Source organism: Malaclemys terrapin, chromosome 2, assembly GCF_027887155.1.
Source record: "Malaclemys terrapin pileata isolate rMalTer1 chromosome 2, rMalTer1.hap1, whole genome shotgun sequence".
NCBI classification, from domain to species: Eukaryota; Metazoa; Chordata; order Testudines; family Emydidae; genus Malaclemys; species Malaclemys terrapin.
In genome coordinates this window covers 92,733,426-92,759,938 of record NC_071506.1, presented here as the reverse complement: position 1 = coordinate 92,759,938, position 26,513 = coordinate 92,733,426, and the positions used below count along the sequence as shown (strand labels likewise).

Here is a 26,513-nt window from a genome sequence, read left to right as displayed (position 1 = left end):
ATCTGGAATATTGCGTCCAGTTTTGGGCCCCCCACTACAGAAAGGATCTGGACGAATTGGAGAGAGTCCAGCGGAGAGCAATGGAAATGATTAGGGGGCTAGGGCACATGACTTATGAGGAGAGGCTGAGCGAACTGGGCTTATTTAGTCTGCAGAAGAGTGATCCGGGATTGATAGCAGCCTTCAAGTACCTGAAAGGAGGGTTCCAAAGAGGATGGAGCTAAGCTGTTCTCAATGGTGGCAGATGACAGAACAAGGAGCAATGGTCTCAAGTTGCAGTGGGGGAGGTCTAGGTTGGATATTAGGAAAACTATTTTACTAGGAAGGTTACCTAGGGAGGTGGTGGAATCTCCATCCTTAGAGATTTTTAAGGCCCAGCTTGACAAAGGCCTGGCTGGGATGATTTAGTTGCGGTTGGTCCAGCTTTGAGCAGGGGATTGGAGTAGATGACCTCCTGAGGTCTCTTCCAACCCTAATCTTCTATGATTCCATGATTCTATGTTTAATGATTTGTTGAATCAGGGCCTAAGGCATTCAAAAATCATGTCCAAGACAGTCATTCTGAGCAGTTCAAATATTAAAATAAAGCAGATTCTCTTGATCTACTGTAATTTTGATATATGAGTGGACTGTTTTTAATTTTTATTATGGAAACAAATAGTTATTTGACTCTCAACCTCCATTTGGTTTTACATCTGAAATACAACAATCTGAGGAACCCACTTCAATCAGCCATTAAGTATCAGTATGCATGGTGCTAGCAGGGCTGGCTCCAGGGACCAGCGAACGAAACAGGTGCTTGGGGCGGCCAATGGGAAGGGGCACACATCTGGGTCTTCAGCAACAATTCGGCGGCGGGTCCCTCAGCCCCTCTTGGACTGAAGGACCCACCGCCGAATTGCCGCCGAGGAATGAAGCAGCACGGTTGAGCTACTGCCGAAGTGCTGCCGATCACAGCTTTTTTTTTTTTCTTTCGCCGCTTGGGGCGGCAAAAAAGCCTGAGCCAGCCCTGGGTGCTAGCATGATGTAGCCTGGCAGGAATTGTGGTATGTATGGTATCTAAGAGATGTTCCAGAAACAGGGCAATGAAGCAATTGATATGATATGCTGTGCATCAGGCTTACAGAGAGAACAAGAAACCTGCAATGTGTTAAGGCTATTCTTATTTTCTAGCGCAACTACCCATACAAGTGAAATAAATTAGGTTCCAAACAATGTCATAGAGAGGAGGGAGAAAATGTTAAAGATGAAAAGATGATATGTTTTGAGCAAAGCCTGGGAACTCTGAGGCAAAGTGCACACAATTCTGTAGCCAAGTGTCTGAATTCTGTGGCGCTGTGCTGTGGCAGTGGCAGCTTCATTTAAAATTAGAAAATTGAGGTTTTAATGAGCTAGCTATGCAAATGAATAATACAGTCAGTACACTAGCCCCATTCTGTTTATTTTGATATTAATTTCAGTTTAACATTTACTGTCCCAACATTTTCAATCTGCTGCAGGTGATTGTACTGACAAGGTTTAACTGAATCATAAAAATTATCATGGGAGTAACTGGAGCTTGGGGCAGCTGGACAAAAGTTGCATATTTCTGCTAAAATTCTCAGAAATAAAAGAATTAACATTGTTGATATTTAACTTAAGATTTTAGAGTTTAAAAACCATAAAGATGACTAGGGCAGCTCACACCCCTTAGAGCTAGTGTTTTAGGCTGTCTGAAGATTTAGGAAAATGTTGATCTATTGATTTGCACTTGGTTCACATTTTCAAGCCTATGTTCATTCACAATTATGAGGCCAGAAACACAACTTCAAAACAGAAAGAAAAGATTTTATTCTGGAACATATATCTGTAGGTTTTAAGGCTAGAAGGGACCACTGTGATCATCCATTCTGACCTTATAACACAGCCATACAATTTCCCTGTATTTATTCCTGCTTCAAGTCTAATAGTGGTGCATGAACTAAAGCATACCTTCTAGGGAAAAAAAAATCCAATCCTGATTTAAAATATCCAGTTATGGGAATCCCACACAGCCCTTGATTTTTTTTAAAAAAGTGCTTTCTTTCTAGTCTGAATTTATTTAATTTCAACTTCCAGTCACTGGTTCTTGTTACTCCTTTGTCTGATAGATTGAGAAGCCCTCTGTCACAGTTCCAGGGTTAACTGAACTTCTGTTGCCTCTGGGATTGGCTCAAGGGCTCTCCCATAGGTCTCATACTTCCAACCATCACGTCTTTAAGTGGGGACCTTCTTCCCTCTCCCTCCAGACTAGGGATTTAGGCTTACTGCCCTCTTGCAAGTCACTATGATTATCCCAGGGGTCTGACCTTAGTCCAGCACCAGCTGTTCTGCTCTTCCAGTTAACAACCAGTTTTCAGAGCACAGTACATTTACTTAGGAAAAAATCGTTACAGAGAAAGTATATCAGAAACAGAAAACAGTCTATACACATATTAGCTTACCAGGTGTTACCCATCTTCCACTTGGAGATCCTGGTAAGTTGGCAGTACTTTAAAACCTTCCAGGAGGGTTTTGCCCTCTAGGTTACAAATTCATACCAATTTGAGGATTAAATGAGAAGCCCTCAGACAGTTCAGAGTGACCCTTTATACACAAAGCTCTTTCTTTGACTCCTGGACCTCTTGAACATGGTCTGAACCAGTATATGCAATTACCCCCAGGGGGTGGTAATTCTTTGAAGTTGTTTACCTGTCCTGAGATTTGCAGTAATTACACCCCACTGACTTTAATTCCTGGAGGATGCTTGGTAACTCTCCTCCATAGAGCTAGAATACAATCCCTAGCTCACAAATGTTTATAAATATTCCCTGTGACAGAGTCTGGCACATCTCAATATAAGTCTTTTGAAGTTTCCATGCTTCCCAGGTCTCACATTTGGTACACACACACACCCTTATCAAATTTCTTTTCCTCATGTAAGTACTCACAGATGCTGAAAAAGTCATCCTTTTACCTTCTCTTTGTTATGCTAAATACAGCGAGTTCCTTGAGTCTTTTATTATAAGACAAGTTTTCCAATTAATTCATTCTGTTGGTTATTCTCTACACCCTCTCCAATTTTTCAACATCCTTCTTGAAAGTAAGGACACCAGAACTGGACACGGTGTTCCATTAGCAGTTGCAATGTGGCAGTGTCAAATACAGAGGTAATTTAACATCTCACTCTATAATTCTGCAACAACCAATACATTCTGTGGGTGAAATTCTGGCTTTATTGGAGACAATGGCAAAACATCCACTGACTCCAGCAGAGCCACGTTTTCACCCTACGTCAAATTCTGATGCTGCAGAATCAAGTAATACACAGGAACATATTATGAGCTAGAAACACTGGACGCAAAATTTATATGAGGGGTTTCTTCATATACTATATACCACTGATTGCTAACTCTCTGCTGGGTGGTACTGGTAGCAGTTATTTAAAAAAATACATTAGTTTTATGTTTCAAATGTCCCTTTGATTTTAGAATTTTAGGTTGGTTTTAGGTGGTTACGTTACTTCAACAATAGAATATGTTGGAGTAAGATGTTTTAGATTACAGGAGGACTTCATCACACATGTGGAAATCTATTACCAGGATGCAGAGTAAAATATCTTTTTATTAGATATTAGTGACCAGCTAACATCACTGCCAAAGTCAGCACTCCAAAGAAAAAAAGGTTCATAAGGAATTCCATTTTAAAAGAAAATGTGTAAATAGTACAATATACTGCATCAGATAAACTCTGCAAAGCCTAATTCAAATAGAGCAGGGCACAACAAGTTAAAAAAAAGTATGATTCAAAGTTCAATTTTTACAGATATTCCTGTTATGATGTGTAGTTCATAAAAATGATTTAAATTAAAATTTCTGGTAAGTTTAAAAATTAAAACACATCTTGGCCTTTGTTTTGCTAACCACACATTAATATTCATTTGACCCACTGACATGTACCTTTAATTTTTTACCATTTATTGGCCTCTTTTCCTAAGGGAAGAAATTTACTTCTCTTTTAGATTGTAATTCAAGGATACAGGAGTGATAGAAGATTCAATGTGAAACAATAAAGGGCAAATAAAATACATATTCATGAGAGGGAGGTATTTCATTACTGAGAAGGATGGATGAATAAGATCATGTAGTTTACATATGTTTTACAAGCTGGCTTACTAGGGTATCTGAAGGGCAGTGAGACTGCAGTATCGGACATTCCGTGCTACCAATTGTTTCCTAAACCTACAGGGACCTTTGCTAAAGAAATATGGTCCAAAAACTTTTAAAATACATTTTTGATGGGAAAATGCATTTAGTAATATAGTGTAGACTTTGTTCACAGAAATAATTATACATTTTTAAGAAAGAAATTGGGCTCATCATTAATTCTTGTGAATTGCCAGTCCTGGAGGGTGTTGGGAACCTCCAATAAGATGATGGAAGCCTTCAACTCTCAAAGAAATCAGTGGTAACTATGGTAACTAAACACCCTGAAGAGGGTGTTCAACAGTAGACCTGGACAGAAAAGGGCATTTCCCTCCTGTTAAAATTTAGAATTTTTGAAAAAAAAAATCATCCCAAATCAAGACAAAAGGTCAAATATTCCAAATTTTTCACAGAATTAAAAATTGTGAAAACTTCTGACAATACAGAGTAAAATTCAGTCCTGAACAGGTGGCCAGCAGAAGAATTTGTACTACTCTACTGTGAGTAGTGCCACACAGACGTCAATGGAACTACTTACAGTAGAGATTAAGATGTCTTGTTTTTCAGGCAATGTCTGGGGTTTAATTCCTGACTATCACAAACTTCCTGTGTACCTGTGGCATGTCACTTAATATCTCTGTTCATCAATTCCCCATCTGTAATATGGAGGTCATAATAACTCTAGTATGGGTATTATATAGGGATAATAATATTGTCTGCCTTGTCTTTTTAGATTATAAATTCTTTGGAACAGAGACTGTCTCTTTGCATATATGTGTACAATATACAGCAAAATGATACCCCAATAATAAGATGAAGCAGCAGCAGAAGGAAGCATTTATAGGATCTAGCCCTAAGAGTTTGATTCTGACATAGGATATACTTCCCAAACGCTCATAAATAGGACACTTGTGTCTTCTATGGCAGGCTTTAAGGCAGAAAATCAAGCTACACACTTTAGGTAATCTGGGAGGATGGAAAACCCTTTCTCAGTTATGATAGAAGCAATAGATATTATTACTGACCTGGAAGAAATATGTGTTCAAAACAAGGTTAACTTTCAATATAGAAAATGACAAAGATACTGCACATTACAGACACTAATAAAAGGCAGAAAAGTACACTGGAAAGATCTGCAGGTTTGGCTTTTTTCTCTTTCTATCAATCTAATTAGCATTGATGCTAATATTATACAGAGCGTCATTTATCTGGCCTTCAGATTATCCCCTCATTACTGCATGCTATAACAGAAGCACATTTTCAGTAAAAGAATACCGAGCCAAAAGCTTACAAATCACTACATCAGTGTTGAAGGTTAAAAGGACAATGTATACTTTAGCTCTTCCTTCAGTACAGTGAATAGAGCTTGACAGCTTCATTAATATCTGTGCATTAGTGTTATCTGATTAGATCCTGTACAGGCTCCATTCATCTTGTCTTTATTTTTTTTTTCTTTCTTTTTTGGGGATAGGGATTTTGTCCTATCTGAAGGAAATTACAAAACAAGTCATCCATAGTACAGAAGCTGGATATGCAGTTATCCTTCACAGTAAGCCCATTTTTGTAATGCTCATTTTTTTTACTGTATGGTAACTTTGTAATAATGTACTTTACAGAGGTGAAAATCCCATTTTTAAGCCCAGTTGAGGTCTCATATTGAAAACCACAGTACATCAAACAAATGCACATTGTATCTCAAAGGAACCAAGAACAGCTCAAGTTCTTACATTGTAAACTCTGATACAGAATTGAAAGCAAATTTCCTAGCTGGAAAAAATGGAATGTTAACACTCAAAGGCTCACTCATAAAAGCCCTCTTTTTATAATTGCCAATATTACTCTTAGAAGCCAGCTCAGGTTTTAAAATAATCACTCAACAGCAACACACACACACACACATACACACACACACATACACACACACAAACTACTTTGCATCACTTGTTTTCAATTATTTTCATATAACATTCAAATTGGGTGGTGATATTGGTGATGGGGGTGTGTATGAGAGGAAAATGAAGACAACAGCAGCTCTACAAAGTGAATCTTGCTTCTTGATACTTGTTACTAGACAAAAATCAAGTATGACCATCTTCCAACTGCTTTTCAGGATTTCTCACTGCGGTAAAGGTCTGTTCCGAAGTCCACTGAAGTCATTCCATTGACTTCAAAGGACTTTGGAGCAAGCTCTATCACTTTTAAGGACTTTATTATATATTCTATTTAAATAAAATAAGATATGCACAACCTACCTACTACTACCATTACCACTTTAAAAGCTGTGTATTTCACAACACTTCTGGGGAAGACAAACTTTTAGATGGAGTGGGATGAGATGGATATAAGAGACTTTGTTATCTATCAGGTGCCTTGTACAATCATTTTCTTAATGTATTGTGTTATGGGGTAATGTTTTTGTGACTGTAAGATTAACTGTTGCCTACAACATGGGTACAGACACTCTTTTATATATTAAATTAAAAAACAAGTAAATAAAACTGAAATCAATATACATGGTTCTCTTCTCCACCCATTACCCTTAGGTGTAAATGCTTAAGAATGCATATACAATATGGCCTGTGCAAAATTGTATGTATGCTTTTTCATACAGAAAGAGAAGCATGCTCAAAACATCTGATTGTGCAAACAGCCAGTGCAAATTTGTTTTGCAATTGTCCAAGCACATTTCTGTACAGACACTTTGAAAAAGTAAGTTTCCTTTATTATGATTGGGGGTAATAATTGATCAAACCATGATTCCACTTCCACATATTCTATTTCAACTCCAAGGCTACTTCTGGGGAGAAGAATGTGACATAATTTCGACAATTACTTTATCAGTAGGGTCCTTACTAAATAAAATATTAATAGCTAAATGTCGATAAGGCTCATTCAAGAACACCAAAATTGAACAATAGAAAGAACAGTCATAGGGCAGGTCTACACTACGGGCTAAGTCGACCTAAGTTACGTAACTCCAGCTACGTGAATAACATAGCTGGAGTCAACGTACCTTAGGTCAACTTATTGCGGTGTATACACCACTCTGGGTCAACGGGAGGAACTCTCCCATTAACTTACCTTATGCTTCTCATTCCGGTGGAGTACCGGAGTTGACAGGAGAGCGATCAGTGGTCGATTTAGCGGGTCTTCACTAGACCCGCTAAATCGACTCCCGGTGGATCAATCGCCATGGGTCGATCCCCTGATAAGAGGAGACAAGCCCATAGTCATGCTCTCTCTGTCCATTGTGCAATTGCTGCAATCATGTCCCCTCCACTGTCCCTTCAGCTCGCTCTTCCAGCAAATAAAACCACAATATCAACACAGTCATATCCCTTTTTAAAAAAGAAAGTGAATTTTAAGCATTCATACTTTAAAAATAAAGTGAATTTTAAGCATTCATATTTTTAAAAGACAACAAAAAGGTTAGGAAGACCAACACAGAGAATGTCAGGCAACGTTTTAAAATTCCATGTACGACTGGTAAGTACAGTTGGCACTTTTTCTTGTGAGTGGTGACTCCGTGTCATACACATCTGTAGATTTTAAGCTTTAAAAAAAGTTTCCTATCAATCATAGTTACTGATAATGCCCCCCACGCCTCACCATTTAAAATATGTACACTCACAACACCCCTGTGAGGTAAGAAAAAGCTATCATCCCCACTTTAGAGATTGAGAACGGAGGCACAGAGAGACCAAGGGTAAAAATTTTAAAAGCACCTAAGGCAGTTAGGTGCTTAAGTCCCATTTTCAAAAATGACGTAGGGCCAGATGTTTAAAGGAATTTAGGCTCCTAAAGATACATACAAGTGCCTAGCAGGGTTTACAAAAGCACCTAAGTAGGTGAGTTGCCTAACTCCTATTGATTTTACTTAGCTATTCACTAAGGGTAAGAAAAACAGAACCTAAGGCTAGAGGACACACAGAGAAGCAAAAAAAACCCTCTCCTTCCATTTGCAGCAGCCAGGGGAGTAGTGGAGAGTTAGTCGTGAAGATATGCCCTTACAAAGGTCAGGAAGGCAGTTTTGTGCTAGGAGGAAAAGTAAAATGAACATACTTTTTCTCCCTTCCAGCAGCCAGAAGAATTGTTTTGTTTTGTTTGGTGAGGGAGGGTGGGGGAATTATGGTGGAGAGAAGAAGGGGCTCCAAACTGATCAGATAACTACTAGCCAGGAGTTGCTATGAAAGATGGACACACTAAGCAGGTTGCTAGGACAGCTCCCTGCTACTAGTCCCAGGACTTTCCATCCTTCCAGTAGCTCGGGATAGGTATGGGCTGGGTTTTTCATGAGGCCTCTGGGATGTTGGTAGTGAATCCTCATTCATTCATTATTTGTACTTGCTTCTGACCAGTAGGTTTTGTTACTCATACATATCTGGTAAATTTTTCAAGTCCTGATTTCAGGCAGTAAATGAAAACTGACATGCTAGGAACAATGTATCAATGTATTGGTATGTGTGTTTCTATATATAAGCAGGATAAAATGTTTGCTCATACAAAGAGTGCATGCATTGTTAGGTAAGGAACGGATTAGTAACTCAAATGCATAATATGTGCCATGTGATATAGAAGGGACTTAATTTGCTGGTTGGTTGGGTTTTTTAAAATGCCAATAGCAATGCAAATGGCTCATTTCTATAATTATTATTATTATTTACTAGATTAAACTCCTATTGATTTCAATTTTCCAAGATTTCACCCATTATTATTATTTAATCCCCAATTGAGCGTTCTGCTTTGTAGAAGACATGACTCTTATCCCAAGGAACGATCTCCAAAATCAAAAGAAAATAAAACCAATTAATTTATGTGACATGAGCTTGAAACAAATTTAAATATTGAATGTTTCTCCTGTTCATCCAGTCCTGGTGTCCAATCCTAGTTTGCCTGGCATGGAGTCGGGTAAGGCATCACAAGCACATGCACACAATCGAAAGATGGGTCTTGTTCCAACCTCTTCCATTAACTGAGGGAAGGGTCCTTCCCAAACTTTCAGAGAAAGGAGAGCTCCGGAGTTTCTACTGATCTATATGCAAGACTTCTACATGGCCCTGCATAGCAATGCTGCTTAAGATATTACTGGCCAAATCCTGCTTTTTATTGTGTTGCCAGGGAACAATGGGAAGAAGATGTAGGGAACCTATCTTGGAGCCCCCAGGTATACCTGTGCAACTCCACTGAATTGAGCAGGAATGAAAAGGTGTAAATGAAGACAGAATATACCCCATGAAGTTTATTTCTGATTAATAATGTATTGTACACTTTAGAGTACAGCTACAAAGACTACAACTCCTTGTTTTGGAAAGTGCCCCTAAGATACAGATGTGTATCTTTCTAAAACCCTCCCAAAGCTCATACTTCAATCTCAACCTCAGCAAAGACAATACTCATATTAAATGAGCAAGATCTATTAGATACAAATAATCTCACTGAATACACCACTATAAATTAGCTTCTGAGTCTTAATAGCAGCATCCCTGTGGCTGGCCCTTTCCAAACATCCGCCCAGCTCTTTCCTTAATAGATTATTTTATAATATGCTATTTACATCTTTTGCTGACTTGGGTAGTTTCTTTCATTTTCCCATTCAGTCTTAATATAAACAAGTTCTGTTTTATTTGCTAATATCCCTAAATCTCATTTCTTTCTATATCATTGATATCTTATTTTTAGGAAATATCACCTTCATTTGTTTTAACTAATGATTCTATAAGCTCTGTGTATGATTTGTAATTAAGCAAAATTAAGTCCCTTAACAATGGGACCAAAATTTTAATTATCTCTAAATTTGTGCCCCACTAAAGCCAGAATGTAAAATCATAATTTCTAAGTGAAAACCAAGCAGCAGGAAGCCAAATATTAAACAGAGAGGCAAGTGTAACTGTGCTCCTATATTTATTCTAACAGCAAGTGGTCCTTTGCATGCCCATTTGCCTGATTTGCACAAATGACTGTAGCAACTATGTGCAAAAGCCAAGATGCACAGTTGCACACGCATTTTTTTATATTGAACACAAGCCTCCCTATTCAGAAGTGTTTCCCATGACATCTGATTGCTTGATATGTGCACAAATGACATCTGCACACACAAACAGATTATGTATTATTAAATTACGGGCAAAAAATTTGGAGGCTGGATTGAGGCTTCTTTGAAATTTTGTTCCTTAATGCATACTCTGATTTTTGGGAAGAAATCAATGAATTACAGACACTTGTGTAGAATACTTCCTGCAGTTGGTAGCACAGCATTGCTATTAGGTAAGTTCCAAGTTACAGACTTACGCTCATTCCCTTACACTTCTATGCAGAGCTCAGTGATGTTACCATGCAGTGACACCCTCTGGCTGATTCAGTTGTGAGCTAGCATGTTCGTCATTATAGTTGAAATCCACTCCACCTGCATACAGTACCCGTAATTTAATTCTGTATAAGTGGACTGCAGAGAAAGGGAATTGGGAAATGAAATCCTAGCCCCAAGCCTGGGATCAGTCCTGGAGTCTTCCACTGTCAATCCCTCTCCCCCTCACTCAACGTTGTCTGCAATGGGATATGCAAGCTTAGCAAGGAGGCTATTTTGACTGTGCACAGGCACCCCCACATACCCAGCCCACGCTGAGTTCCCTTGTGCAACTCCAGTGTGGAGCTTATGTACTGTGGAGGGTCTTGAGCTTGCCATGTGCTTCAAGGGTAGATTTTAGTGTGTTAGGGTATGAAAATGAGGCCAGGTTGCTAAAATCAGGAAAACGGATGGGATGCTGGAAGCACCCCATACGAGAAAAAAGTCTGACTTTCCATGTTAAAATACTACCATATTTCTGAGGTACTATTGTTTGTCCCAAAAAAGGTTTCAAAACGGTTAACAGAATCGAGTAGTAGAGTGAGTCAAAATTTGATAACCTTCTTTTTAATGTGGTTCACCAGACATTTCATGAAACACTTTCCAGACCAAATTTTCAGCACTGAAAAGGACAGGTCAAAACCCAACAATAAATATAACAATGACAACAGAGATAATAATAATAATGAATGGCAGTTATTTACCCCACTCTGCACAACACTGAAATCAAGATTCTCTGAGTCTAAGTTCCATAGCAAAATTAAAACATATGCGTCAGCTCCTGACTTGGATCATAAGAGACCCCAGACTGATTCAATATTGTTCAGTGTGACACTGACAAATGTTCTCCCTCTAGGACAGGCATAATTCTTCCAGAGCTGTACTTGGAGACATTAAATGAGCAAGCTGAAGAAGCCACACTGAATTTCGCTGCTGAACAAAGAAAAGGCTAACTTTTCACTAGCTATATTTCAAATATGTGTTAAGTAGAAATCAGCACAGTATGCAAGAAGTATGCTTGATTGCTTCTGCCTTGAAAGAGGATATTTGCAAATCACGTTGCAGTGTTAGGAACTGATTTGGGGGGAAGCTGAACATCCTCACATTGCTCTGACTTCAGGGGAGTTCAGCAGCTCTCAGGAGGTACTCAGTACCTTCACAGGATCAGGCAGTACATTGCAATATCATGCAGAAATCACCTCTTCAACCTGTAAACAATTTGTGGAATTTCCCACAGAATGGAAATTCTGGATCCTACACAGTTCTAATTGTGAATTCAGGCCCCTAAAAATTATGAGAATGGCTTAAAAATCATGAGATTTTAAAAATAATAAACTTGGGATCCTTTTTATTTGCCTTGTGGCTTTTCTCTGCAATCTTGAGGGCTAGAAAGCTACATGTTTATAAATGAAAGCTGAGATTCTCAGATAATTCTATAGATGCTGGGACTTAAAAAAAATACACTAAAGATCATTGGACTCATGATAAAATCATAAGAGTTTTCAATACAAATGATGTTCAGGCATTTAAAAAAAATCAAATCAAAATGAGATCTGCTAACATGACCCAGTAACAGCAGGTGAGGATCCTCCCCATCTTAGCCATACAGTCTCATCCTTATACCTACTACATTGGTCTTACTCCACCACAAATTAAAAAAAAAATGAGTCAATGTTACCTTCTGAATAGTAATGATTCCCTCCTGTGTATCTTTGTCAACAGAAATTTTGAAAACTCCAAGGCCATCACCATCCACAATCTTATATTCCATTTCAGCATTAGGTCCCACATCAGCATCTGCAGCTTTTATTCTGGCCACCACTGAAGCCACAGGCAAGGACTCTGGGACATTATACTGATATGACCCTGTGAAATTTAAAATAATCATTGGGGTCATGACTTATATTAACTTGACAACTCTACTGAAGGTACCACATAAAAATCTTAGTTGAAAAATAGAACAATTGCCCTTTCAGGTGAAAAACAGTGGGTATCATTCCTCCATCCTCCACTCTCTCACACCAGGTTTGTGGGATTGTTTATAATCATCTCTCTAAATGAAGGTGTGAAGTAAGGAGATGATGTTACTAAAAAGGTTCAAGAGAACAAGATTTTTTTGGTATATTTCCTATAATATCAGGGGAATACAGTAAAAGCCAATAGAATGAGTATTAGCCCTAATTTTTATTACTATAAATCTCAAGGAAGCCCTGCCCATACTTGACATGGCTGGCTCTTGAGATGTACTCAGTGTCTGACCCTTTAATAAGTGCATCTCCCTCTCCCTTGAAAATTTCAACCTTGTAGTTCAACTAGAAAGTGATATACAATGCAGCTAGAAGGGATTTCTGAGTGTAGTGTGCAGCCAATACCATTCTCACCTCCAGAAATAGATTCACTGTTGTTCTATTAATACCACAAGCAATTGGTGGCAGGAAATCTAATTCTCCTTCTCTTTGGACATATTTGTTTTTCATATACACTTGAGAAGAGGCCAGATTGGGCATGAATACATTCTGCACGTTATTCTAATTTCCTGTAGCAATGAAAGACCATTGAAAGAGAGAAAAGGGATGAGATAAAATGTAATTTATAAACAGGGTGCCTCGAATTTGGTAATATACTTGTTTCTTTCCTCTTCTTGTTTAAGTCAAGAGCCATTTTGGTGAACACAAGTAAATTGGGGGCAGATGGTTTTCTGGTTCTTCCAAGATTGATTTTTTATAAAACACTGAGTGTCTGCACAAGAAAAATCTTGCTGAATTTCCAAAGGAATGTGAAGTGTAGCAAGAAAGAAAAAAATATGCATCTTGAAATCCAAGAAATAAATGCTGCACTATAAATCTTTTATCTTTCCTTTGTCAGGGAAAGAGCACAAGATATTAATACATGTACATAGTGTGCATCACTTTGCTTAAACTGATCCGAAAAATATTTTTGTGTGGACTGATAAACAAGGTAGATGTTTGCAATGTAATAATACTAATACTACTAATAATATAACCTAGCTGTGATATAACAATTTTTATCAAGAGATCTCAAAGCACTTTAAAGAGGAGATAAGTATTATAAGCTCCATTTTACAGATGGTGTGTAATGTACAGCATGCAAGAACATTTAGAAATGGTAGCAATTGTCATAAAGTACCGGGAACTTACTCCGTGGAAAACGTGGTGGGTTATCATTGACATCGGTCAGGGTGACAGTTACAGATGTGGTCCCGGATAGTCCACCATTTTGTCCAACCATATCCTTTGCTTGAATAACAAGTAAATACTGGTCTTTGGCCTCCCTATCCATGTTCGGAAGTGCAGTCTTGATAATACCTGGAGAACAACAAAACACACAATGTCATTGGTTGCATTTATTATTGGTAAATATATTGACATAAACATTATGTTTGCCTTAAAAGAATAGTGTCATAATGAGATACAATGATGACTTGACCCAGTATCTCCATGTATATAATATATTGTCAGGTACAACGGTGAAGGTCCTTGTTAGGTCTACCTAGGACAGCATCAACATCTATAGATTTATCTTTCCTATTGTGAAATTAGTGATCAAGAAAAGTAGTTTATTCATAGAAAGCTTTTACATAGGCATCAGCCATGTAGTGTAAGCTCCTGCTAACTGTTTGAAGCTTGGTCTGAAATAACTACCTCTAGGTCAGTTTCCATATCCATTCAATCCTTTGCATCTCTGCTGAGAGTGCCAAGGTAATTAGTATCAATTTTGTCATGGCACCTTTTCACTGGGAATTGAACTGAACCCACACATTCATTTCAAAGTGTCCACCATTCACTGTTGTCAGAAGGTAACAATTTTCAAACAACGGTACCATGGGCTAATGGCTCTCTCTGCCTTATGGTTTTATACTGCCACCCATCACTGTACTATGAGAGCCTTCTATGAAAAGCAATAGCAATATCAAAGTCCCTAGTGTACTTCATGTAGTTGCTGGCACTTGTACATTTTTTGGGTCCTCAGCCATCCAGTCTCTCATACACCTGTATTTCCCCACTATTTTGGTGATATGGAGAAAGACGCATTTGTTATTGTTTTTCAAGATTCCAAGCCGAGCGAGCAATTTAACAAATGTCTTGAAATTGTCATTGACCAAATGGAGTCTTAGTATTATTAATCTCATATCCTACTAATGCCTTCAAATGAAGCTATTTTGTATTGGCTACTATTTATTTAAACAGTAGCTACTTCTAAAGCACTCCATGTAATGAGGTAGCTTTGATGTATTAACTGAAATACTCTAATATATGAAATAATATTATTGCTATATCCACTTAGTCATTTACATACAATTTGTAATTATGGTTTAAAAATAAAAAAAAGCAAAAAATCCAGTGCTTTACCCATTCTGCTCTCTCCATACGTATCAGATAAATAAATATTCTTTCTCAAACCATGATGACTTTATGAATATTTCATGTTTGGTACATTGTACAGCTGCTAACTCTGATTTCCAGAGAGGCAGGCATCTATTCTACCAATGCTTAGTGTCACCAACAAAGGAAACAAACAACTGAAATAAAGGAGAGGCACACTGGGGCTCATATCTCTTCATCGGAGATTTGTCAAATGTTTAGTTACAGTTTTATTTATCTTCTCTTCTTTTGAATACAGGGCTCCGCATTAAACTTTTCTGTGCAAAAATATTTGCTTTACAAATAGATTTCATGGTACAACAAATTTGTGGAAAAAAATGAATACTTAATTTCACAATATATTTGTTTAATTGTTTCTAAATGTTCTGATTTGCTTGCTTTTTGTCATTTATAGCTACTGTCATAACTCTTCCAACATTAGTCATCCTTTCTGGAAGATAATTGTCATGTACATAGAGGACTGTGGCGTCACAACTAATAAAAACATAACAAAACATTTCAGTCTCATTCTTCAAAGATTTTGATTGAGCAGAAGTTACCATGCCACTATCTAAGAGGCTGGTCTACACAAATTTTAGATACCAGTATATCGATTTAGAAACAGGCACAAAACCCCTAATGTGAATGCAGTTAAACCAAAATATAGCTCATTTTCATAAATTCAGGCATTGTTAAAGCGTGGAGAGAGGATGGCCACGTGGTTTATGCTCTGCACTGGGACTCAGTAGAGTTACATTCCCAGCACTGCCACCAACTTCTTAAGTTGCCTTGGGTAAATCGTTTTATTTTTTTGTGCCTCAGTTTGTGTTAACTGTAAAACAGGGATAGTAAGAATTCCTTATTTCACAGGGACATTGTAAGGGTAAATTCACTAATGACTGTTGAGTACTCAGATGCTGCATTAGTAGGGACCAGATACATACTTAAAGAAAAAGGGCAAAAGTTACTAATTTTGTCTTCATAAGAACGGATGCAATAGAATGGATAATGTTCACAAACTTCAGGAAGACGTTTGTGCATGATGGTTTGGCTATAAAAGTTCATAAATTCCTATGAAACATTCAGAAAATTTTTTTTAGAAATATTTCTTTTTGGTAGTGGCTGGAAGAAAAGTGACAGGTGATTATTGGTTTCAAAAGCACAATGTCTTGTTTTTAGCCCTGGTCAAAGAAAAAAAAAAAGATAAACATTTTCTATGGAAATTTTTTAATAAAAATTAAAAAGAATTGTTTGACATTTCTCACAGAATTTTCATTTTCACTCACTGAGAAGGAAATCCGGAGTCAGAAGACATCCCAAAGGAGACAACATTTACAAAATGGGAGAAGGGAATAAAAACACAGAAGCGAGAGGAGTACAAAATAAAATCAGGTAGGGAGGCAAGTCTTAATCTGTATGTCTTGTACAGAATATCATGAATGCTTAAATGAAAATAATAATGATAACAATAACTGCAGCAGCTATGCAGCAACTGGTGGCAAATGTTTACCGATATCACAATGATGAGTACAATATGTGGATCAAAGCAGAATGGAATAGAATAATGGATCCTTCTGCACAAAATGTTTGCAGGCCCACATTGTAAACCATAGAGTTTATTATAGTCTACTTTTAAGTAAAATAAATGGCACTGATTTGTGGTGTGTGAAGAACACCTTGGAAATTTATGCCAAAAATTACTCAATCTCATTGTGGTGCTACGGATGTGTACTGAGATGGTGGAAAGTGGGAACAGGCTTCTGGTGGAGATGTTGAAATTTTGATCATTTTATCAAGAAATGTCTGAATTTTTAAACCATTTTTCTTGCAAATCCACAACCCTACCCACACACCAGCGTAAACTCCCAGGTTTAACCCTGGACCCTAGCTGGTTTATGGCTTTGTATTGGTCCTGAGCTGGCTACTTGCATGCCGTTGGGACTTCTTAAACAGGCATGCCCAGAGAATTATGCTCATCTGAGAACATCTAGAGACAATCCAGAAATGTTCAACGTTTCAAAGGAACAATCTAGGCCAGGCCCCATACAGATATGAAGACTGGTTGAGCCCCACAGTGAAGTTTTTGGCAGCAAAGAAAGATGGAAGCTGAGAAAGATGGTCATACAGAAGAGGAATCTCGGGAAGCCTGAAGAGGGCTGGTGTGTGTAGGGGCAATGGATAAGGAAGCTGGTGATATCACAGCCAGGGACAAGACAGATACAAATATTTTCAAGTGGTTATATATTTCAAATGTGTGCTGTTAATTTATAAACCGAACATGTTCTTGACATATGGAAATAAGAGCGCTAAAACCACATTTCATTTTCTAACAACACACTGCACTAGCAGGTATCCCGTCTGAGTTTCAAACAAATGTAGTATAAACTATATCTCAGCATTGTTGTGGACTTATCTGTGGGGGAACCTGAAAAAGTTACCTGTCTTTGGCTCCACAGAAAAGTAAGGTTGTCCTTGCAGAATACTGTACACCACTCTGGCACTGTTGCCGTAAGTAGGGTCATCTGCATCAGTAGCTGTTACCTGAACCACAGAAGTTCCTACAAAAGGTTTAAGACACTACTTTAGTTAAATGTCCCACAGTTCTGAATTACATTATTGCAACAAACTAGACTTACAAACAATGTTATACTTTTTCCATCCCTCTGCTTCCACCTAACATAACAGGTGACTAGCCCACCCTACATTTCCACACTGATCCCACTCCGAATGTTAGCTCACCTTTCTAAATGACTACTACAGGCTACTATGATACAAGTTTGTAATGTCAGTACAGATTAACTGCTGCCCTTTAAAACCTCCTCACGAAATGTATAATAAGTACATAATCTTATTGAATATTGTAATATTTTGCCTTTATGGTTATTTTTCGTTCTGATGTAAGAGCTGGCTTCGCTGTTTTTGTGACGTAAGTGTTTTAGTAGTCCACAAGATAGGCAGTGAGAACTACCCCACATTGCCCCATCAATGTAGCTCAGTCCTGACCTGGAGGGACCAGATTTAAGTATGAGGGACATTCATTCCCTATGACCACTTAATGTTTGACCTCAGTGATCAGATCACCAATAAGGGAATGCATTAGGGACCCCTGTGATGGTAATTTGCTATGTAAACACTTGTCCACCCACAAATGGGCTGAGATCCCAACTCACTATTAGCTATGGCAACAACTCTATACATGCCCCACCCCTACCACCCTTCCCTATCTGGGGCCAACAGTGGAAAGAAAACCTTTGGCCCCTTTAAGGACAGTCTCTCCTAATTTTCCTCTCCTCCTTGTGGGCCCTCAGCCTCCTCACTGGCTTGGGGAGAGGAGGCTGGCTGGCTGGAAGGGTTCAGCAAAAGCCCATTGGCTCCCATGCACTTGATGGGAAGGTCAATAAGCCCTTTCCTTTGCCTGAGGTGTCATTCTGCATCTGGGATGAACAACTCCCACCCTGCCCCTGTTTGGGATCAGAGAACGACTAGGTTTCTGGGTCTTGGGGCATGCATCAGGCTAGTCAGCTTTTGGGAGCTGGGAAGGAATTTTTCTCTCACTGCCAGATTAGACAGGGAATGGTGGATTTTTGTCACCTTCCTCTCAGCAACCTAGGGACCTGGTAGGTACTTAAGATCTTTGATTCAGTACTTTAAACTGGTTTTACAGCTTGAGCTACAATGAAAGCTAATACAGAGGCCTAGTTTAACCCTGCCAGAATCCTTAACGTTGGAGTGTATGAATATTATAACCATTATTTGATATTCTGTACTCCTTGTGAATGCCAGGCTTACTATGTTGGAATTTACAAGGTCGCTAAGCATTGCCAATGGAGCTTACAAGGTCTGCAAATATTGCAAGTGATGCTTAAAACATCTTCAGACAGTAAGGTCTTTGTTCACTGCTCATGGTTTTTTCAAGGTCTACAAACAAATGCCTACAAGGAAATGACAAGTTCTGCAGCCACAACATAGGGAGCTTGTAAATTCTTCAAATTTAACTGTACTTGTGTACTTTCAAACTCCATTGATGAAGCCAATTGAGCTTCTAAACTTCATGAGAGGAATAAATCAGGGACTTATTAAATTATTAAACCATTCTTTGGTGCACCTGGCTCTCCTCTGGAGTGAAGATAAGTCCCTTCATACAAATATCTCCTGCAGAAAACTTTCTAGGTAGAAAACCTTCATATAGTAACCTTCACACAAATCTATATGTGTGTTTCTGAGCAGATATTTTATAAAGGACTTTTTACAAAAGAAATGTGTGCAACCTACTTATTTATGTATATGATATTTAGCATGTAGAAGCCTTTGTGTAGCAAATTTTCAGCATAAAATCACCTCAGATAGGAAGTTTTCTATGTGAAGGTTTTGTATAGAAAATTACCCCTGGGAGGAAGATGTGTTCTAAGGGAAGTACAAGACAAGGTTTGGAGAGTCAGTACTTGTAACGCTCAGAAAATGCAGATAGTGACAAAAAGCCCTGGTAGTCTTGCTTTTGCGTCTCTCAAGGAGTAGAACATACATCCTCCCCCCCCCCCCCCCCCCGGCTGTTTTATCCTTATATAAGTTAACAAGATTTGTATTTCATTCTTTTCCAAAAGTTCTTTATTAAAGTAATTTAAAATAGAAGTGGAAAGAAATGGAAGTACTTGGAAGTTTTACTTTACTTAAAGAAAAGAAAAGAAAAGAAAAGAAAAGAAAAAATTCATTGCCAAAAGTTTGTTAAGAAAGATTTAAGGACAATAATCTATATTACTTAGGAAAAAAAAAACAGATTTTTCTATAGTAGTTACAATTCAAAACCAACACTTTTAAGTAAGGAAATTGGAAGTTAAGATTCCTACACCAACTTTAAAGCTACCTGTTACTTCCTACCACTTTTCCTCATATAATATTCAAATATATGCTATATAACCTCACTATCCCATGATCAGTTCTACATATTGGCTTATAAAGTGTGAACCCACCTACTACTTATAGACCACAGACCCAAACCCTTTCTGGCCTCCAGGTATGAGGTAGGTATGCTACATCTTGCAATTGATACTCCACATACAAACCACACCACACCTTATTCCCATCTGTCACCAATAATGAACTGGGAGCCCCAATGAATTTCATTCACCATCCCAAGATTGGTCAGAGACCCCAAATTCCAGATACAAGCAAAAGATTAATCTGCACCATATCCACCTACATAGGTGGGCTGTGGAACACACAGCAAAATACACATCCTCACAATGTCTTGTGGTTTGCCTATACCTGTATAGGCCAAAAATAAGACTGTAAATTATTTTATCCTCTGTACTTGCCAAGGAGGTTTCTTCCTTTTCTTTTAGATGTGGATCTAACCACAATTATCCATGCCTTAGTCACTTCCAGGTAGGACCTCTGTAATTAGGCTACACCTTAAACTCTTCCAGAAAATACAGCTAGTGCAGAATGGAGCAGAGTGCTTATTAAATGGTGTTTCATGCAGGGAGCAAATATTACTATATATATATAGAGAGAGAGTTATAATAATCTGAAGCATGTGACCTAACTACTCTCTTATTTAAACTTTTAGGGGATAGCAGCAGGACATTTGGAGTGAGGGACTCTTGGCTTTACAACTCATTCCCACTTTGATTTGGTGGATTCCCAGATTCAGGAAATGCTGCTAAAGGTCACCTATTCTCCTAGGCTATTCATGTTGGTAAAAGGTTGCTTGAGGTTAACTGGTTTTTGCAGAGGAGCTTATTTGGGGGTTTGTAGGTGTACCTTGAGAAAAAGCGGTGGCATGGGAGGCAGGGTTTTTAAATGAGGTTGTGCAAGGAATATTGGGGAGAAGATTGTTTTTAGGGCTGATATGGCCCATTAAGGAAAACCTATTTTTAGTGACTGGCTATGCTTGATAAAGGTCTGGTTTAAAAAAAAAATTGTAAGTCCCTGCAGAGTTGACCAGTGGCAAAATAACAGATTAAAAATAAATAAATTTAATAAATCATCATACGATGAAAGCCCATCATATATGTAACAAGACAGACATGTTTCTTTTATGTGGTAATGGGGAGGATTTCTTGTAAGTGAAAAATTGGCAGAGCAAAGAGACAGAATTAAGGTAGGCGTAAAAATCTTAATTTTCAGTCTCCTTACTTTTGAAGCACATAGGGCCAGATTTTCAAGTGTTCTGCAAATCCACTTTTTTAGATGCTAATGTGGGAGCTTTTGCATACTAAGCCCTTTTGAAATTCCAGCCTACATCATTAGATCCATTCGCAAAGGGATTTATTTTTTTGTTTGAAATATAACATTCTGTTACATTTTTAAAATAAGCAAAATACATTGTCACTCATAACTCTATCCATAATTTAACATGTTTTATTGTCTCTGACATTCCTATAGGCCATACTTTTGGAGCTTTTTTAATTCCAATGAAAAATTTGCAAGCCATCAATATTTAGTGATTTAGGTTGGGCATTACGAAAAACTTCCTAACTGTCAGAATGGTTAAGCAGTAGAATAAATTGCCTAGGGAGGTTGTGGAATCTCCATCATTGGGGATTTTTAAGAGCAGGTGGACAAACATCTGTCAGGGATGGTCTAGATAATACTTAATCCTGCCTTGAGTGCAAGGGACTGGACTAGATGACCTCTTGAGGTCCCTTCCAGTTCTATGATTCTATGAAGATATTCCCCTGCCCAATATTTTCATAAAAGGTCCAATCCAAAGCCCACTGAAGGAAAGACTCTGATTGGCTTCAATAGTCCTCAGATAATGTTCTAAAATATTTGCAAAATGTAATGTAGAATCATCATGCTTACATAATAATGATATTTGGAAGTGTGGGGTTATAGTTCTCATGCTTTTATAGTTCATTTTGGTTTATAAACCTGTGATCTTTTTTCATTCTGTTTCATATTCAATTAAGGAATCCTTGTCATTGATATAATTTTAGACAAAATAGGAGAGAGATACTTTGTTCCCCCTTAATATTTCACGAATGCTGCAGATGTTTAATTAGAAATTATGTAATATGAATAAACTATGAATCAATGTGACTATGTAAGATAAATGCCACACAAGGGCTTCATGCTACTAAACCCTTAATCCAATATTAATGCAGTATTCAGTATTACTACAATGCAAACTCCAAAGATGTTTAAAATGTATTATTCTAGAAATCTCAAATGAGGTGCAATTCAGACCCATGTAGAGGTCAGCACAAGGCTTCCACACCACTCAAGTCCCACTTAAATTCCATTTTGAGTAGTTAAGTAGGAGTGAAATGGTATATATACTTTGTGCTGATCCTCTGCTCAGGGGAGAATTTCACCCAGTCATTTATGTTGGTGAAGCAGCAAAGGAATATGTGAAAGTAGCTCACATTAAACAATAGTGTGTGTGTTCTCTACCATATATAATGACACTAGTGTGGGTTGCTATCAAATGGCAAAAGAGTCAGGTGCACAATCCAGTTTCAAACGCACAACAAAAAAAATGTTTCCAACTATATTTTTTGGGGGGGAAAGCCCTCACTTTTAGTGTGGCACTTACCATGGTCACTACCAGTCTTCACTACGGGGGGGGGTCGATTTAAGATGCGCAAATTCAGCTACGCGAATAGCATAGCTGAATTCGACGTATCGCAGCCGACTTACCCTGCTGTAAGGACGGTGGCAAAATCGACCTCTGCGGCTTCCCGTCAACGGCGCTTACTCCCACCTCCGCTGGTGGAGTAAGAGCGTCGATTCGGGGATCAATTGTCAACGAGAAGCGATAATTCGATCCCCGAGAGGTCGATTTCTACCCGCCAATTCAGGCGGGTAGTGTAGACCCAGCCTTAACAATATAAATAAATGTGGAAAAAGGCAGAAGTTACACCAGGAGGAAAGATGGAGATACTGTTCTTCAGTGTGCAAGATGAAGAAGTTAGATGCTTTAAATCCTTACTTCCTGTTGCACCATGAATAAATTTACTTGAGCCAACACTTTAAGAATGATATATATTTAGTACAAAGATGACTGAAAACAGTGATGCTGCAGTAAAACTAGCTTAACCCTGGGTGAGGTCACTTAGTCTGAAACATCGGTATTTTGGTTTTTCTTGGTAATGAATATATTGCTCTTAAACTTTTGGATTATTTGTTCTTAAAAATCTCTTGAATTATCTGAATTATCTTCTCTTTCCAGAGTGCAGCAGGAAACAGTTTTTAGAAGTATCTCTCCTCTTCACCTTCCCCCTAATATTTTACAAGAATATCGATCTCCCTCTTTCCTTCAAATGTTACTTCTGCCTTTTCTGACTCTGACCTAGAATGAAATGATCATGGACAAATGCAAAATATCAACTGAGGGATCATATCTATGACTTCTGCTAAGTAAAATCAAATGACAAAAGCAACATTCTACTTATGTTCTCTCTGCTAATATTTTGGATTTCAAGTGAGCCTCCTTTATTTGTAATGGTGACTAATGATTTCAGTAGAGTCCTAAACAAGATTTTTTTTTTTTTTTTTTTGTTCTCTCTCCTCCTTTCATTCTGGAACAGTAACATAGGGCTTGCCAACATACAAAAGCGAAACTGTAAAAAACTAAAATGATTGTAATTCACACCAGGGTATGTGGACACTGTTCATTCAGATTGAATGTCCCATTTTGATACAACTTAAATCAGTAAAAAATCAATTTAAATTAAATTGACATAGGGCAGTCTTAATCTGAAAGAAGAGTGTCCACACATACAGCTGCAAAGTAACTGAAGTAACAAAAGGTTTGAATTACAACATATTTCGGGTTTTTTTTTTTTTCAATTCCAGTTTATGCGTAGACAAGCCCTTAGCTTGGAACAAAACTCAATGTAAGTGAGCCGGTTTCTGGACTAGATTGCCAGCTGGTGTAAATCAGCATAGCTCCACTGAAGCCAATAGAACATTGACAATTTACACCTGTTGAGGAGCTGGTCCTTTAAAATGACTAAATAATGGATCTGAATGTAGATAGAGTTTAGATGTGCCTCATTCACATTGCTATATTCCAGTAGAATACTTGAACTACTTACAAGGCTTCACTCTCTAATTCCAATAAACTTCAAAACTCTTTTAAGTTGGGCCAAGTTCTGCTCTTGGGTCCATGCATGTTTTCCCACAGAGCATAATTTGGCTATTACAAATGAGGTACAGTTCTAACACACCAATATAAGCAACACACACTAAACACTTTATGTACTAAATGGCTTTTAAAGGAATTTGTTCATAATGGAGTTGATGTATACAAAAGGAGGTATTATCACCTCTCTGTGCCAGAGCGTAGGTGTGAAACTTTCTGTTCTTAATGAGAATTATAAAACAAAGGTTCTGGGCACTGAAATGAGAAGTACACCATAAAATGCCTATCTAAATCCCGATGTAGCTAATTTAAGTTTTTCTACATTTTTGAAAGAATAAATATTTTGTAAAGCCTTATTTTCCCATCAAGCCTGCAAACATCCAACTGTTGCAGGTGGCTCATAGATAATTAAATAGCTTGGTGTAATACCATAAAAAAATAATGACATTTTAAAAAAGATAATAAGAACAGATTTCCCAAGATATGAACAATGTATTCTCTACTTACCCACGGGAGACATCTCAGGAACCCCAGCAGTGTAAGGGCCATCCAGAAATTTTGGTTCATTGTCATTGATGTCCTGAATCTTAATGACGAACTCCGACTCTGGTTCCACAGGTTTATTAGTCAGCCTATCTAGTGCTTGTGCTCGGAGCGTGTAGTAGGCCTGCTCTTCCCGATCCAGCCTCTTTGTAGCATGAATATCCCCAGTGTTCTCATCAATAATGAAAATGGAACTTGCCCCTTCGCCTGACAAGATGTATTTGATGGAGCCATCTCCTTTATCAACATCAGAGTGAAGCTGGTGAAAAATTGATGAGAGATGAGATTAACTTACAAGAGAGTCAGTGATATGGAGATATGTAAAACTAATTCTTATGTCATGCAGCAGTACATGAAATTCTATTGTTCTTGGAAAGATAAGCTGACTGTTTATTGTGTGCGGCATGTGAAAGACTATTAGAATCTGTCAGCTTGCTCTTGTGAGCAAGAAAATGTCTTTCCTTTCTGTATGCAATCTCACTTTCAAAAGTATTTTATGTCATTTCAAAACAATAGTAGCCTCATGCTGTATTTCAGTTCTAGAATGCTGTCTGTTCTTAAATAGGTGTAACCATTTAGCAGCTATCAACGCCTGTCCTACAGGATGTTTGTGATTTTGGAGCAAAGTTACTATCAACTAAATCTCAATAATTGTTTCTTTGCTTTTGGGTACCCTAGATCAGCTACAAGATAGTTTTCCCAGTGTTCATTGTACAACATAGTCTGGGAGAATCAGAATAGATTAGAGAATCAAGGAGTCTTGCTCTGCTACTAACATATTGTATATTCTTGAACCAGTCACTTAATTCTGTGCCTCAGTTTCCTCATATGTAAAATGTGGACAACCCTTACCAGACTGCAAAGAGTTGCACTAGTGTTAAAAATTATCATTTCATTGAGATCAAGAAGAAGTTCACAAAATTTCATCCAAAACATGATCAAAATACAATTTTGTAATACAAATGGCAAAAGTGTAGATCAGTAAAAACCTGGAAAATAGTCACACCTTTCTATGCTCCAGGAATGATATCAGTTTATTCATTATACATCATCTAAAGCCCGTCCTAAAATACAGGAAGAGTATAACCAATCTGCACCAATATAGGTAGTAAGAGCACTGTATGCCACAGCTGCATTTCATGGCTGGAACCAACCCTGCTTGACACAGGTATGTGGCTAGAACATGAAAAGAACCAAGAGATGGCCTAACACCTTTATATAATGTCTACCACTTCACAGAATGAATGTCAGAGCGTAGTTATTATGGGACAGAATAAAGGTAACAGAACCCACACATGCACATCCCCAACTCCAACTCCACCCCCCCCCCACACTCACAATAAAGCCCCAAACAAACAAAAAACACTTCAGTAGGGAACAAGGGAAAAGAATAATCATGTGCACTTTAGCACCTGCTGTTTTGTTAAAAGATTATATTACTTGAGAACAATGACAAAGATGTTCAAACTGTTTGCTTCTCTTATCCTCTTTGGAACATCTTTCACCCTATATCAAACGCAGGTTGAGCCTGTTTGTACTTTGCCGTCATCGTTATCATTCTTTCCATCACTATTTTTTTTTCTCAGCTGGGAGTATCACTAGAATTGTAATCACTGCCAGAATTCATGGGCAGAAAATTGCTGTCTGAGTCAGAACTTAATACAATTGCAAAAGGCCTGTGTCATTTCAGCAGTGAAAAATCAGAGACCAATTTTGAATTTTTCAAATGGATAAAGAGCTACATATTACTTATACATTACCTAGCTTATATCCTCTGGATAGCTACTATTTATGCAGTTGCAGTATGCTCCTTCTACCAATCTTAATAGATGGATTGCAGTCTGAACTTTTAGTGGACAACTGATACTCTGTGGACTGAAAGAGTGACCAGCAATGTTCTTTGATACTACAAAATTCAGGCTGTGGGTGAGCTACACTCACTGCACATTTTGTTT

The 26,513-nt window shown here is 38.0% G+C and overlaps 1 protein-coding gene across 1 annotated transcript in view; it reads right to left on the bottom strand.

Moving 5' to 3' along the window:
* Positions 1–26,513, bottom strand: part of CDH7 (cadherin 7) — a 102,329-nt gene that overhangs the window by 25,044 nt on the left and 50,772 nt on the right. The window contains exons 3-6 of the mRNA XM_054020769.1: positions 24,523–24,817; positions 17,366–17,485; positions 13,704–13,871; positions 12,224–12,411 (exon numbers count right to left, since the gene is read on the bottom strand). Of these exons, the coding sequence (XP_053876744.1) occupies positions 12,224–12,411; positions 13,704–13,871; positions 17,366–17,485; positions 24,523–24,817 (771 nt within the window). The remainder of the gene's footprint in view (positions 1–12,223; positions 12,412–13,703; positions 13,872–17,365; positions 17,486–24,522; positions 24,818–26,513) is intronic.